At 46.4% G+C, this 16,545-nt stretch overlaps 1 protein-coding gene across 23 annotated transcripts in view; it reads left to right on the forward strand.

Moving 5' to 3' along the window:
- Window positions 1–16,545, forward strand: part of MTSS1 (MTSS I-BAR domain containing 1) — a 147,780-nt gene that overhangs the window by 99,268 nt on the left and 31,967 nt on the right. For all 23 annotated transcript variants that reach the window (XM_081012604.1, XM_081012610.1, XM_081012588.1 and 20 more), the window contains exons 4-5: window positions 13,229–13,313; window positions 14,065–14,156. In XM_081012604.1, coding sequence (XP_080868730.1) covers window positions 13,229–13,313; window positions 14,065–14,156 — 177 coding nt within the window. The remainder of the gene's footprint in view (window positions 1–13,228; window positions 13,314–14,064; window positions 14,157–16,545) is intronic.

The following is a 16,545-nucleotide window of genomic DNA, read 5'->3' on the forward strand; positions in this document are numbered from 1 at the left end:
GAGTGGAGGTGGTTCCATGAATGTTATTTAACTTGCCTTAATTCTGGGGGACAAAGATATTAAACTACTGCGAAAGGGAGCTAGGGCTGTGCTTAAAAGATTTCCCAGTGGTCTTCCACCCATGATAAATGTCAATTGAAACTTCCAAGAATCTAGGTAAATAGTTACTTGTCTGATGCGCCATTATTCTCAGTGTATTTCATTATAATATGCACACAGCCATCTAGGAAAAGAGTTCCCAGATTGTGGTCCGTGGACCATCAGTGGTCCACGAGCTTCGTTCAGGTGGTCCATGCTGTGTCTGTGGATTTGTGGTTGAAGATGGGCAATGCCACATTTATCACGTTGAATGGGGTTTTTTAAAATTGTATTTTATTGCTTCTTTTGTTTCTTATGTTGTATTTTATTGCATTACAATGAATTCTGTGGAATTGCAGTTTCTATAGCAGGCAGAAAAATCAGTACGACTATCAGGAATTTTCAAGTGGTGGGGGGAAACTCTGACCTAATTGGAGAGCATCTTATTTATTATCTGCCCTTAACTTAAAATCCCAGGGCAGGTCACCACATTAAAAGCCATTTAAAGCAATCCACAACTTGACTTCTCATGAAGGAGGCAGGGTCAAATTGGAGGATTCCTGCATGCACAGAGCAGATAGAAAAATGGGGTGGGGGGGGCAGGCATCTTAATATCAGCAAGCTCATTGTTCGTGTGGGAACCTGGCACTGTAGCAGCAAATCAAAGAGTTCCCTTTGGGAATAGTTAATTAATTTCAAACAGCAGGTGACTCTTCCAAAGCAGTTTCCTCTAAAGCTGTAATCTATATTCCGAGTGTCTGTAGCTGAGACCTTAGTGTCAAGGTCAAAAGCCCCTCAGCCCTAACCTGATGATTTCCTGTTTGTCTTATTAATAGACAATTTAACAGCAATAGGCCATAAAACCAGCTGTGCTTTCCCCAGCAAAAAATAAATAAAATGTTTTTTTAAATAAAATGGTTGATGAGGTCCGTTGAGCAGAAATAGCAAGCGACTGGAGATGTCTGCGTTGTTGTGTGTTTAACGTTTTCCTGTGATGAATTTAGCTCACTCGCTTCCCCTTAACAGTGGTCCCAAGCTGTTCACTGGTACAAATTTAACACCTGTGGCTGTGGTTAACCACTGTTGCGTCGCTCAGAAAAATAATGGCATCTGAATTTGCTGTTCGGAGGTGGGCTTAGCAGTTAAGGTTGGCTCTTACCAACTGCATAACTGCAGCTGCAAGGAAGGTGCATGTGTTTCCGAGGCTGGCTGCTGATTGGGAAACCATGGTTAGCTGAGAACCAGCCTGCTATCGCCTCACTGAAACATTAACCTGCACTGTTTGTACGAATAAAGCTGTGAATTGCACATAGGTAAAGGTAAAGGGACCCCTGACCATTAGGTCCAGTCGTGACCGACTCTGGGGTTGCGGCACTCATCTCGCTTTACTGGCCGAGGGAGCCGGCGTACAGTTTCCGGGTCATGTGACCAGCATGACTAAGCCGCTTCTGGCGAACCAGAGCAGCGCATGGAAACGCCGTTTACCTTCCTGCCGGAGTGGTACCTATTTATCTACTTGCACTTTGACGTGCTTTCGAATTGCTAGGTTGGCAGGGTTGCACATAGGGAGGTTTAATTTATTAGCACCCTGATTCCCATGATAGAGTTCAAGGTGACGTACACAGGGTGCTTGGGGGCCACCAATCCCCCATCCTGTAGAATTCTATCAGCTAAATTTTATTTGCACCATTGGGGTGAATTTCAGGAACCAAATTGCTTTTTCTGTGCAGCCTGAGCAGAAGCAGTCACCATTAAGAAAAAAGAGGTCAGAATAGGCCAGATATATATGTGGACTGTCCCTGGATCAAGTGAATTTTCTTCTTTCGGTTCTCAAAGTTCTTAACCTGGCTCAAGGTTGTCATCTGACCTAGCCAGATGTTTAACTGAGAATCAGTCACAGTCAATCCACCATTTGTAAAATAACTTTAGAGCCGTCTTGCTCAAAAATGGCAACTAGGCATTCTGTTTTGGCGACTGTAACCTTGGTTTAAGGAGCCATTTGGTGCCATTTCTGAATTTTCTAACACTGGCTGGGAACATCCTTTGTCAGCAGCCTTGGAGACCAGCTAGATGAACTGATGTTCTGACTTGCTGTAAGGCAGCTTACAGTGGTACCTCAGGTTAAGAACTTAATTCGTTCTGGAGGTCCGTTCTTAACCTGAAACTGTTCTTAACCTGAGGTACCACTTTAGCTAATGGGGCCTCCCGCTGCCGCTACGCGATTTCTGTTCTCATCCTGAAGCAAAGTTCTTAACCCGAGGTACTATTTCTGGGTTAGTGGAGTTTGTAACCTGAAGCGTCTGTAACCTGAAGTGTCTGTAACCCGAGGTACCACTGTACTAGGCTTCTTACAATTCATTCCATGTATCCACCAGCCTTAGATCTGGAGACAGAAAACGTCATCTTAAAGGGTATAAGTGTCAATGCATCTCTGATGGGATTTTTCTAGGGGGCTTCAATAGTCTCAGTTGACCCAAGTAGTAAATATATGTCTGCTTATTTTCTGCAGAGTTTTGGGTGTGTGTATTGTTTTCAGCAAATGCTTGCCCCCGTCCTTGTTTTCTTTTCTTTTTTTGCAACAGGTGGCCTCTTGCTGCTTTCCCATTGATGTCAGACGTGTACCAAATTCTTGGGCTTATGAGGCTTAAGGTCCCAGCTGCTCCTCTGTGGGTGGGGGCGAGGGGGAAGGATGGGCAATGCTGTAACAAAATTAGTAAAGTTGATGTTCAGCCTGGCTGCAGCAAGCATGGGTTGATGTTTCCTCCCATGGCCAACAGACAAGAGGCGGCTAATAATGACCTTGCATAGGACAATTTTGCCTTTCAGCATTTGTTGGAACTGCTAGTGCTGCTGTTAGAATGCCTCCCTCGCCAACTCGGGTCTGAGTAGATGCTACGGCAGACAGGCACTGTGCAGCTACAATCTAGATTCGTAGTTAAGAGAGCTGCAGCCATAAAGGGTGGCCTACAAATCAAACATACCTTTCTTTCCATGCTACTGCGTTCCATGGGGACGCGGGTGGCGCTGTGGGTTAAACCACAGAGCCTAGGACTTGCTGATCAGAAGGTCGGCGGTTCAAATCCCTGCGACGGGGTGAGCTCCCGTCGCTCAGTCCCTGCTCCTGCCAACCTAGCAGTTCGAAAGCACATCAAAGTGCAGGTAGATAAATAGGTACCGCTCCGGCAGGAAGGTAAACGGCGTTTCCGTGTGCTGCTCTGGTTCGCCAGAAGTGGCTTAGTCATGCTGGCCACATGACCCGGAAGCTGTACGCCGGCTCCCTCGGCCAATAAAGTGAGATGAGCGCCGCAACCCCAAGAGTCAGTCACGACTGGACCTAATGGTAAGGGGTCCCTTTACCTTTTACAAATCAAACATACCTTTCTTTCCATGCTACTGGACTCTGGTTGGTACCCAGTCCTTGCTCACTAGCCCTTGCGGATATTGAAACAGTGATGTTATTTTTCCATGTGAGCTTAATTTGGTGCAGTCATGAGCCATCGAGGAAAGACAGCTTGCTTCTGAATGCCAGTTCCTGGAAATGGCTGCACGGGGAGATTGCTCTCAGGTGCTGTTTGCAGGCTGGTCCAGAGGCATCACATTGGCTGCTGTGAGAACAGGATTCTGGGCAAGATAGGCCATTGCCCTGACCTAGCAGGTCTGTTCTTGCATTATTGTGAGTTGTCTATATGCCTCCCTGATCTGTGTCTTATATTCCATCTTCCACACTGCACTGCAATTTGCTTTTGTATACCACGGAATATATTACACTTAATTCTCCATTGTAGTAGACGTGAGAGGAAATCTGTGCTACTGCAAAGGGGGAGGGCCCTGTCAAATACAATGTGATTTCTGTAATTGGGTTAACGTGCTAAAAATGGTGCTTGACAAAATGCCTTTCTATTTCAGCAGGCGTCTTAAAGAAATTCTCTGCTTTTGTGATAAATTTTAATTGACTCTATCCACCGCGTCCTTTCTGTAAGTGTTAGGAGGCATGCACCTTAAAGATTCGGGCAATTAAGCAGCATAAAGTAAAGCAGTGAGCATGCGTTGTTAATGAAACAATTTATTTTGATAGTTGGGCCATCCTAGCTGAAGATGCCCTGATATCTACAGAGGAAGAACGGTATACAAATTCAGTTAATATGAATCATAATAATAAGAGCAATTTAAGAGCAAAAGTCCCCTCCTCTGCACTTAGATAAATGTAGGGAGAAAGATAGCACATGGAAGGTGGGTGAGATAAAACAAAATCCTTGTATTACACCCTCAAAAAATAGAAATGTCAAGAGTCTAGAATATTTTTGGGAGTCAAGTAATATTGTAAGTGCAAGGGGAGGCAGCTGGTGTCCACCATAATCCTGCCCCCCCCCCCCACCATGTCTGCATGTTTTCAGATGGTATTTATCTGTATTGTCTGCCTTCTTTTTATTCTTTCCATCTGTTGCGCACATTTTCGTTCCTTGGCTTGGAAGGTGGAGGCAGGGAAGGAGGAGGAAAACAAGTGTTGCTCCTTCTCTCACAGAACCTGGGGAGAATAAGCAAATCAGTCTCTTAAGCTTAAGCCAAGGAATTGAATATCAATATACGTATCAAGCCTTTGAGATTAGACCACTGAAGAAGCCCAGAAAACTACCTGGGGGAGTGTGCTACCTGCAAGCCCCAGTAAAAGGGCCCCATCGGGGGTGAACAGCGGCCTCTTGATTACTTGGACCGCCAGGGCGAAACAGGTGCAAAACATCGGCACCCTCTCGTCTACAACTTCATTAACATCCATCTACAACTTCACTAGCAACTCTCAGTATTGTGAACAACACCAAACTTACCTTTTGTTGGTATCTTCATGAACTTGCCTAAAAAGATAAAGAAAACAAAAGACTGAGTTAATCACTTGAAAAATCCATTGAAATCAGACATTATAAGTTCATCTTAGGTTGGGTAGTTTGCAAGTCTCTGTGGCTTTGCATAAGGTTTTGTATTTTTCTCTGTAGTTAAACTATGGTACTTGCTGATGGTTGGCCACCACCTTTGATGAACACAGCCTTGCCTGTTGGAGGCAATATGTCTCTGAACACTATTTACTGGGAATTGCGGATGAGGAGAATGCCTCCATGCGCATTGCAGGCTTCCCTGGGGCATCTGGTTGGCCGCTGTGGGAACAGGATTCTGGGTTAGATCTAGTCACCTGATCTAGTAGGGCAGTACTTAAGGCGGATGGAGGAATGCATGGAGAGTATGAGGTAGATGCATCCTCCTTAGGTGTGGACTTTTATTGTGGTAAGGGTTTAGGCCTAGATAGCTCAGTTGGTTAGAGCGCGGTGCTGATAATGCCAAGGTTGCAGGTTCGATCCCCCGTCTGGGACAGCTGCATCCTCCTGCGTTGCAGGGGATTGGAGTTGATGATCCTCAGGGTCCCTTCCAACTCTACAATCCTGTGATTCTATTTTTCTAATCTTAAGGTATACAGATCAGCAAAGTGGGAAAACTCCTGGCCATTTAACTCTGGAAATGCCAGAGATTGGACCACGGACCCTGCTGCGTACAGATACAGTCGTACCTTGGGTTAAGAACTTTAATCGTTCCAGAGGTCCGTTCTTAACCTGAAACTGTTCTTAACCTGAAGCACCACTTTAGCTAATGGGGCCTCCTGCTGCCGCGCGGTTTCTGTTCTCATCCTGAAGCAAAGTTCTTAACCCGAGGTAATATTTCTGGGTTAATGTAGTCTGTAACCTGAAGTGTATGTAACCTGAAGCATATGTAACCCGAGGTACCACCCGAGGTAATGGACTCGGCCGCTAAAATCATGGCTCTTCCCCTTCCAGTTTCTAGGATCCAGTAGCAAATAACATGAACCCATGTCTGTTGAGATTTGTTTTAAAAAAAGGGGGGAGTACGCACGTCTGCACAACTTGCAACGCACCCCATAAATCAGGTATTTAGGCCTGGCCAGGTGCCTCTTCCCTGCATCTTTTCTGTTGCATGCAGGCAGTGAAAAGCAGCAGATTCCACATTTTATGGTGGTTCCTCAAAATGGCTGGTGGCCTGTGTTCAGCGGCCAAGCCAAAAGTAGTGCAGGATCAGTTTCGATTGTGTGGTGCTCACATCAGATGTTTAGCAGCCTGGTCAACCAGTTTGCTGGGATTCTTCCAACCCAACTATAAAACTTTATGTACGTCATGCGTTATAAAAAATAAAAAAAAATTGTCATTCTGCTGATCTCTGGAAGGTAAGATTATCCTGCTGGATCTGGCCAAAGGTTGACCCGATACCTATGGGAAGCCAGCAAGGATAGGAAGACGCACGACTGAAAAATGTCTTGGACCTTGTCCTGAATACGAGAAAGAGAAGAGTCCCGTTTTCCTGCTTGAGTGCTTGAATCTCTTGAAGGGCCTTGAAGTTGCTCCCTAAACGAGCGTGCCGTTTGTTTAGCTGTGTTTTCTTCGTGGTGCCATGACGGCGTTGTAATAGGAAAGATAAAGGGCTGGCTGTGTTCTGTTTTCAAGGAAGATAATCGCAGAAGGCCTTGCGAACGCACACCTGCCCCGTTGCCCAGGACACAGATAGATGGGGAAGGACGTGCAGCTTGAATCTAATCTGTCTGCCTTGAGATGGTCTGTCTGCTTCCTTCTGCGGGAAACAAATGGGGGCCCGAAAGAGAGGCTTGTTAGAGCAGTGGTGTCCAACTGTCTTGGCAAGAGTGGCACAAATCAAGTCCTCCCGTGTGCTCAGTGCTGCTTATGCCACATGATGGGCTGAGGCAGAATTCTGCCTTCAGTCTTCTTTGCCAGAAAACAGGCAGCAGTGTGCAAGAGAAAGAGAGAGAGATAAAAGAGAAAGTGAAAGAGAGGTAAGCAAGCATACAGTCCTGTTTCTGAGTCCTTGCCAGGCTTGTGTGTCCTAATAATAATAATAATAATAATAATAATAATAATAATAATAATAAATTATTTTATTTATACCCCTCCCTTCCTGGCCAGAGCCGGGCTCAGGGCGGCTAACACCAGTAAAATTACAGTAAAATCATAATAGAAAAAAACCACCAATTTGAAATACAGGTTAAAATGCAATTTAAAATGCAGCCTCATTTTAAAAGTAGCCCATAGATCAAAACCATAAGGAGAGGGAAACATAAGGGTCAGACTGAGTCCAAACCAAAGGCCAGGTGGAACAGCTCTGTCTTGCAGGCCCTGCGGAAAGATGTCAAGTCTCGCCGGGCCCTAGTCTCTTGTGACAGAGCGTTCCACCAAGTCGGGGCCAGTACTGAAAAAGCCCTGGCCTTAGTTGAGACCAACCTAACCACCTTGCGACCTCCAAAATGTTGTCATTTGTGGACTTTAAGGTCCTCCGCGGGGCATACCAGGAGAGGTGGTCCCGTAGGTACGTGGGTCCTAATGCTCTACTCCAGGAGCACTGCAGAGCCTAGCTACCTGTGCTACTCATGTGGTGCAGGGGGCTTAACACTCATGCATACCTATGTTGGGGCTACAGAAGCACAAGCCTGAAACTTCTCATCAGGTTGCTTTGTTTTGTTTTGAATATTTTACACTAAAAAAACACAAATCTGTAGAACGGTTGGATTCTGCAGCCTGCATAAATGGTGTGAATGTGCATGACTTTGTAGAGCACATAAACTTCTGCAACTGTGAGTCACAGGAACGGGTGAAGAGCGTTTTGCAGATCCCACAGGAGTTGGGGGAACAGCCATAGTTTTGCATCTGCTCTGCATATAGGAAGTCACTCTCTGACTTCTCCAGGTAGGGTTGGGAGAGAAACCTGTCTGAAGCCCTGGTGAGCTTCAGTGTAGACAATACTGAGAAAGATGGACCAATGGTCTGACTTGGTACCAACACCAAGACCTCCTTGCACTGTGTACTGTTGACCCTGGTGATGGGGAAAGACTGCAGAGTCAGGAAAGGAAGAGATGTTTTGCACTACCTGGTCTCTGGATGGTTTCACCCACCCCTGGTGCTGGCAGCCTATAGCTTCCGCCTGTGTAAAATACTTCCTGGGCAGGCTTGAGTATACCAGTGCGAAAGCCAAGCTCCGTTGCTGTTGCTCCGTAGACTCTCTTGTTGCTGGTCAGCCAAATTACCTGCCTGTCCTCCTGTCTCTTTTCTGTGTGCTGCTTCTCTGCATCCATAGCCTCACTTGCTTCTTGGTTGCCATAAGTCAAATCCACACCCTGCATTGATCGATCGCCCTTGCACCATTGTAACAGTAAATGGCTTTCCCCAAAGAATCTTCGGAATTGTGCTTCGTTAAGGGTGCTGGGGGGGACGCGGGTGGCGCTGTGGGTTAAACCACAGAGCCTAGGACTTTCCGATCATAAGGTCGGCGGTTCGAGTCCCCGCCACGGGGTGAGCTCCCATTGCTCGGTCCCTGCTCCTGCCAACCTAGCAGTTCGAAAGCACGTCAAAGTGCAAGTAGATAAATAGGTACCACTCTGGCGGGAAGGTAAACAGCGTTTCCGTGCACTGCTCTGGTTTGCCAGAAGCGGCTTAGTCATGCTGGCCACATGACCCGGAAGCTGTACGCCGGCTCCTTCGGCCAATAAAGTGAGATGAGCGCCGCAACCCCAGAGTCGGCCACGACTGGACCTAATGGTCAGGGGTCCCTTTATGTTTAAGGGTGCTGGGAGTTGTTAGGAGGCTCCTCCCAGGGCTACAGTTCCCAACACCCTTAGCAAAACTACAGTTCCCATGATCCTTTGGAAGGAAGCCTCAACGGCTAGGTTGATTATTTCATGCTACTATTACCCGGCCCTTCAAGTGTTGCTGGACTAGAACTTTTATAATCTCAGATCTTTGGCTATGCCAGCTGGAATTGATGGGCATGTCCCAACAACATCCGGACGCCCACAGATGTAGGGTCTGTCCCCAGCTCTCCATTCCACCTCCTCTCCCAGTTTCGCCACAGCTCCATACTTCCAGTCCTCCAATGGACAAGGCAGCCAAGCTCTAACCCCTTTCCCTCTCTTCGGACACTTAACTTGAAATCACGTTAAGATTGTTATTTGTGAGTGTCTCCTCCTTCCTCCTCCAGCGTCTTAATTAGGTGCTTGACAACATTAACTTTCAAATGGATGCAAAGCCTCTCTGTTGTAGCAAATACGCTTTGACGAAAGAATTAGGCTTCCCCCTCCTTCCAGCCCCCCTGTTTTGAGCTGCGGCAGATGCCTGCTCATTTGGAACAGGCTATTCAGGGTGAGCACGTACAAGCACTGCTTTCCCCCTTCTGTGGGTCGCCTGCCTGTGTGCCCATTAATGCCCCACTGTGTTTCAAGATGGCAGCAACCTCCCAGACGCGGAGGAGGCTGTAGAAGGGCAAAGCTGCTCCCCCTCAAATGAGTTTTGCCTCCGTTTGACTCTTCCCAGAGTCTTGTGTCCTGGATTAAGCCACGCTGGTCCTTTTTAAAATGGAGAATAATAGATCTGGAGCCGGCACTTTTTCCCCACCCAGAGCGCACTTTTCTGGCACCTCTCAGGTGGGCGCCATTACAGGCTGGTGCTCCCCCTGCCCACTTCTGGCCTTTACGTACTTCTGAGAAGCCCAAAATGAATATTTCGCGTCAAAATGGAAGGTTGGCCACTGTGTGTGAGTCTGCACTTTTTTAGGTCTACGACTCCTCCTAGCCGCCATTGGTCAAGTAAATGGGTGGGGCCAATTCATATTTCCTTTTCTTCAGTCCCTCTCTTGTGTAGTGGCAATGGGCTTTAAGCTTTCCAGCCAGGCCTCTACCATTGCACACATGCACGAGGACCCCTCCGAGCTGCCCTAGCCATCTGCCTGAATCTAAGGGAACGAGGGAGGTGGGGACACATTTATTTGACCTGCACCAGAACCAGGGGTGACCCCTGAACCAGCTAGGGAGACAGCTTGCCATAGTTTTCAGCAGTGAACACGGCGCGGTTTCATTTCATTTCACTTTTGGTTTGTATACCACCTTTGTATATGACTACATTCAAGGCGTTTTACAAGCTGAGGAAACAACGGAATAGACAGCAAAGACCACGCAAATAATAACAATCTCACCCGATACAAAACAAAAGTCATAATAAAGGCGTAACTTTAAAATAAACAACTTGAATCAAATAAAGCAATATTCAATAATCCCTTGTTAAACCGGCATCTTTTCTGGGCTGCCCCAAGTTGCCCAACTTCATTGTGAGTTCAAGCACCTATTTTTCTTGGTGTTCATGCCAGAAGCATGACCTAAGTGCGCATTAATTATGTCAGGAGTGGAATTCGGGTAGCGGGCCGTGACTTTGTTTTATCTTGTTTTATTTGTGTGTGTCTCTCATGCACAGAATCTCCATTTACCACAGCAGCCTCGAAAACACCTCATGGGGTTTTTTTGGTCATATGTTTTTTGGGTTCCTAACGTTGAATGAGAGCATTTAATATACAGGGGTACCTTGGGTTACATACGCTTCAGGTTACATACGCTTCAGGTTACAGACTCCGCTAACCCAAAAATAGTGCTTCAGGTTAAGAACTTTGCTTCAGGATGAGAACAGAAATCATGCTCCGGCGGCGTGGCGGCAGCAGGAGGCCCCATTAGCTAAAGTGGTGCTTCAGGTTAAGAACAGTTTGAGGTTAAGAATGGACATCCGGAACGAATTAAGTACTTAACCCGAGGTACCACTGTATTATATCAGGTGCCTTGTCTCATCTGTGGAGGTATGCCAAATTCTCCAGTTGGGTTTCCACCCCGGAATCACATGCAACAGCCCCCCAAGCGCTCTATCTGAGCCCGTATGCCTCTGAATCCCAGTTGCTAGGAATTGCGGGTGCAATGGCACGGCTGTGCTCATGTCTTGCTCATGGGCTTCCCATGGGTATCTGGCCTGCCCCTGTGAGAGCATGATGCTTGGCTTCAATAGGCCTCTGCTCTGATCCAGTACTGTGGCTCTTCTTATGTCCCTGGCATAGCTGGCTTCCAAAGAGGACAAGGCAAATTCATGAAGGAAAGGGTTAGGTCAATGACCATCGGCTGCAGTAGCTGCTGATGGAATCTCCGAACTTCAGAGGCAATGCTTTGCTTAATTATCAGATGCGAAGGGCAAACAAGAAGGAATGGCTCGTCTTCATAGCTCCCTGAGTTTCCCCCAAGGACATCTGGCTGTTTCACTGTCGGGAACCAGAGTGTTGGGTTTGATGGGTTGCAACTGTGATCCAGCCAGGCGGTTCTCAAGTTGTGTTAGCACCATCTACTGGGGAGTCGAATGTTCTGTGGAAGCCGATTCGCAGGTTTCGTGGTACAGAACTTGGCTGCGTCACAAAATTGTCAAGGGCTCAGGTTTTTTGGTGTGGACTTAGAAAGCAGTCCTGTGTGCCTCCTTCCCAACCACAAATCACTGGTTGCCACGGCTAGCCAAATTTAGTGGACCACTGTGGAGGTGGGCATCTCTGGCAACCACCACTTAGCGTGGAACCTTTTGTAGTTCCCTTGCAGCAGGAATCGACATTGGACACCTCTGCCTTTGAGCAGAGATACAATATCTACTAGTGGGCTGGAGCATCCATTATCCTTTGACCCCTGGCAAATCCAAAATACGCTTTGCCTTTTATTCTTGCAAGGTGGGGGAAAACCTGCAGTGTTTTGCTCTTTAGTCTTCAGTGAAAGGTAGTAAGTGAATTGCCTGGTATTGGTTGAAAAAGCAGTAGTGTGGGTTCACAAAGTCAGAGACTAGGATATGTGTTGTTTTTTCTTTTTTGCAAGATCCTGCGCAAGATCTAGAGTGTGTAGCCTTATCACATAATGTCCAAGCTAAGTTGTCTGTGTTCCCAGCCTCCTTTGTTCCTCTCCTTTGCACTGAAAAGCAGAGCAGTGTGCTATTGTTCACCCTAGACAACCACTGAATGACAGTCGCCAATTGAGGGCACCCTTATAAATTGATAGCTTGCGGTTCAGTTCTTTGAGGCTATTGATACGGCGTCACAGTTGTGGAACACATTTCCTGGGGAGTATTGCCTGGCTATTTAGTTCTCCCTTTAATTTTAGGGAACACCCTTGGTTCTGGCAGGTTGTTTCCATTGAGTCTGAAGAATGAGTTGCTCTCTCTTTTTTCAAAGCTTGATGACTCCTTTTAGTCATTTTATCATTTCATGGGTTCTCATTTCTTTTATTGCTTCTGCCACCCGTGTCAAACTAAAACCATCCCTGCACAACAGATGCCCCAGGGGCCAGGCTATACTTTTTATAAACGAAAGAGTACGTTCTGCCCAAGTTTGCCCCAGAGCCGTCAATTCTGTAAGCATTAGGAAGAACTTTCTGACAGTAAGAGCTGTTCGACAGTAGAATTGACTCCCTTGGGAGGTGGCGGACTTTCCTTCCTTGGAGATTTTTAAGCAGAGGTTAGATGACCATCTGTCATGGATGCTTTAGCTGAGATTCCTGCATTGCAGGGGGTTGGACTAGATGACCCTCGAGGTCCCTTCCAAGTCTACGATTCTATGATTTGCCCTAGGTATAGGGAGCCTCCAACCTGCCAGATGGTGCTGAACTGCAGCTCCCATCAGCCCAAACAAGCATGGCCAGCGGCCAGGAATGATGGTAGTTCAGCAATGTCTGGAGGGCCAAAGATTCCCCACAGGTGATTTAGACACTGGCATTCAGGTCAGGCCACTGTTGAGGAATCTTCTTGTCCCATTCATTCTTTTTTACTTTGGTGTTGGAGGAACCTTTTAGGAACTTTGCATTGCACGTTGCAATATTCTGGTTTTCAGTTGATTTTGTCCATTTGTATTATATCTTTGTTAAATTGCTTTGAGACTTTTTTTTTCTTGTTGTTGCATAAATCGGTGGGGGGAAATGTAATAAATAATAACAATCGATTTCCTAGGCATGGTTCAGAAATTTGTATCAAGACACCACAGATGGCCTTAGAACTCCCAAAGGGCCTGAGAAGACCTCTAGCCTTGGTTTAATCTGTGTTTGAAATACTGGGTGGTTTTCCTCAAAATAGACCCATTGAAATGATTGAACATGGCTAAATTAGGCCCATTAATTTCAGTGGGTCCATTCTGAAACCCATTGCTTTTATTATTTCCATGCACCACTTGGGGATACTGTGTGTGTGTGTGTGTGTGTGTGTGTGTGTAAAACCTTTCTTGCCAGGTTTTTCTAAATAAGACCGCTTTCTTCTTTCAGGTGCTACAAGAGAAATTGGCTCTGCTCTGACCAGAATGTGCATGAGGCACAGAAGCATAGAGTCCAAACTTAGGCAGTTCTCAAGGTGAGTTAATGCATGCTAGTGAGCCGACACAGATCGGAAGGAGCCCTTCATTATTAGCTCCTGGACTTTGGTCAAGATGTAATTGCTACACAACCCCTTTCATTCAGGACCACATTAAGTTGTTTGCTGGGGCTGGCTTCCAGCTAACCTCTGACTTTCGGTTGCTGGGAACACCCTTCCCTTTTCTCCCATCAAACAAACCGGGCTTTGTGGGAGAGGAAGAGTTTACTGCCCACCCCGAGAAAAAAAAACAGAAGCTTGCTGGCACAACCCTCTTTGCACACCAGGAATTCCTAGTCATGGCAATAAGTGTAACTCAGCAGTGAATGAGGGACGCCAAAGGGGGATCGGTTCCAAAGCTGAGAACTTGGGAAATTGCTGCAAAAGCAAACTATTTTATTGGGCCTTCTCCAGTATCTGGTAACTCTCTCTTGAGGGAGTCTGAGAGCTACAGTTGCACCGGGAGATTTAGCCATGAAATGGAGAGTCCCACCGCCCAACCCCTCTGACACCCAATAGCCAGCCCTACACGTCTCATGCCATCTGCAGTATGGACGCAATAATGCACAGCCTAACGTGATGGGCTGTTGAGAACACTTCAAAATAATTTTATGAATGGGTTAGCGCAGCTCATAGATATTGAGGGGGTTTCTGAGCAGTCCATGGGTCTGGCTTAGGGTAGATTCAGGTTGATTCCCCCCGCCCCCTTTGCAGGATTTGATTCCTCTTTGTGTTTTCTCAACCAAATTAGTGCTTTAATAGACTGTCTGATAAACCCACTTCAAGAGCAGATGGAAGAATGGAAGAAAGTAGCCAATCAACTGGATAAAGACCATGCAAAAGGTAGTTATATGGAGAAGGAGCCGTGGACAAGATGTGGCTGAACGATACAGGTTTTAAAATATAACTGTGCAAATGTTTACTTTTTGTGCTGTGTTTTCGAGAATCTGGTCACACGAGGTGGCGATGGCCGCTTATGGTATGACGCAGGTACAACCAGGGTTATGCATGAGCCAGCGCTAAGAAATCAGGAATGGACTGTGAGAATCACCCACTCCTTTGCTGCATCTTCTTCCGTCCCTTAAGCAACCCCCCCTTTCCTTCTGCAAGCACGATTAAGCGTCATGTTAGCTCCAGTGTTATAAACATGGTTAGGTTTAACCATGGTTTCCGTTTTTAATACGGGTTTTGAACCATGGTTTAATGGAGTTGGCTTTCAAGTCCTGGTTGAGTAGGTGCCAAGGGTAGCCTTAATACTGTCACTTAACGCTGTTAAAGTAATGCAGGTGGCTTGCCGTTTTTTCCTAAGCTGGAAAGAACTTCAGGCAAAGGATCACGCAGTTCTGCGCCTGGTGCTCAGTCTCTTAACCATGGATAAAGAGGTACCAGGATCCTCATCTGAAGATTTGGTAGAAGCCACCACTTCTTTTAAAAAGAGTGATGTGTTCATTTTATGCAGAGATTTCAGGCCATAAAGCTAAGTATTGCTTGCAACTGCTTTAATGTTTTGTGTATGCTTAAATGCAGCCTCAAGTGCTAAGAAGAAAGTATAGTGGATGCTCAGGTTGCGAACGTGATCCATGTGGGATGCACGCTCACAACCCATGTCTGTGCATGTGCGGGTTGCGATTCGGTGCTTCTGCGCAGGCGCAAATTGCGATTTAGCGCTTCTGCGCAGGCGCGCCCGCCAAAACCTGGAAGTAACTCGTTCCAGTACTTCCGGGTTTTGGCGGTCTGCAACCCGAAAAAACAACCTGAAGCGTCTGTAACCCAAGGTATGAGTGTACAACCAGAATTTGGGACTTTGCGAAGCCCCAGTGGCTAGAACCTGCGGTTCTGCCCTGTTAACTGCAGAGGGGTGCATTTGTAGTAGTCTTAACCACAGGAAGCCACGGTTTCTTAAAATAAAATGAAAGAACAATAAAAGACAGGTTACCACTAAAACCTGATGCTCTTTAAGAACATCCTGTCTGGCTGTTTTGAACAATTGCTGCTTCTCAAATAGGACAGGTGAACCGGTGGTTAGGCTGTGCCAGAGCAGGTAGATTTAGTGGTGGAGCTGCTACCTTTTCTTCATCCCTGCTAGCTTGTGCTGGCCGGGGCATTTCATTTTCATTTGTATACCACCTTTCTATATTGCTATATGGACAAGGCGGTTTACAAAGCTGAAGAAACAACAAAACAGATGGCAAAGTTCACCCACCTAATAGCAGTATGATCCAATACAAGAAAGTCATAATAAAAGCATAGCTTCAAAATAAACAACTTACTGTATATCAAAATAAAGCAACGTTCAACAATCCCATTGGAATATAATAGTAAGCAGTAAAATTAAATACCAGCAGATAATAATTAAACAGTTTACACTTGAAAATTGCAGTAAAGAATGACTAAACTGTAATCAATAAAAATAACAGTAAGTCACAATGCATAAAATAGCACAAAGCATACAAAACCAGAAAGTGGGGAGCTGTGGTTCTCCCCCCTTTATTTTATTTTGTTCCTTCCCATTGCCTTCAGTGGGAAGGGAGTAACCATGCTAGCTCATAAGCTGGTTAAGATTCTGGTTTGGGGGAGGAGGTGAGGGGTATCAGAGGGAAAAAGCAGCCTAGGATTGTACATGTTCCCAGCTGTCCCCCACATGTTTCCAGGCTGCCCACAGAAAGGGAAGTCAGAAATACTGTGCATTCCCCTCCAAGTGGCCCTAGTTTTGCAGTTTTAACCATGCTTGTGTTGCATATTTTACATTCTAAACTGCAGGGAGCGTTGAAGGGCATTTGAGGTGCAGGTTAAGTAGGGCCACCAGCAGATTCTGACTCGGCCCACACCTCCTCCTCCTTCTCACGAGTAATCAGATGAGTACTTGGCTTATATTGAGGCCCCCTTGGGGTTACTTGTTGTGACATCACTCATCACCAGATGACTCACTGGGGCAAGATGGTTTGAGCACGTGATGCCAATCCTGGCTCATTGATTTCCGGGCCCAGTTATAAAGCCTTAAATGGCTCAGAACCTCAATACCTCAAGGACCGCCTCTTTCCATATGAACCTACCCAGATCCCGAGATCATTTTCTGAGGGCCTTCTTTGTGTGCCTCCTTTACAAGAGGTCTGGAGGATGGCAACACGAGAACGGGGCCTTCGCTGCAGTGGCCCCCCCATCTGTAGAATGCTCTCCCCAGGAAGGCTTGCCTGGCACCTTCATTACACACCTTTAGACTCCAGATGAAAAG

The sequence above is a fragment of the Podarcis pityusensis genome (assembly GCF_964106645.2).
Source record: "Podarcis pityusensis genome assembly, chromosome: 7".
In the NCBI taxonomy this organism is placed as follows: domain Eukaryota; kingdom Metazoa; phylum Chordata; class Lepidosauria; order Squamata; family Lacertidae; genus Podarcis; species Podarcis pityusensis.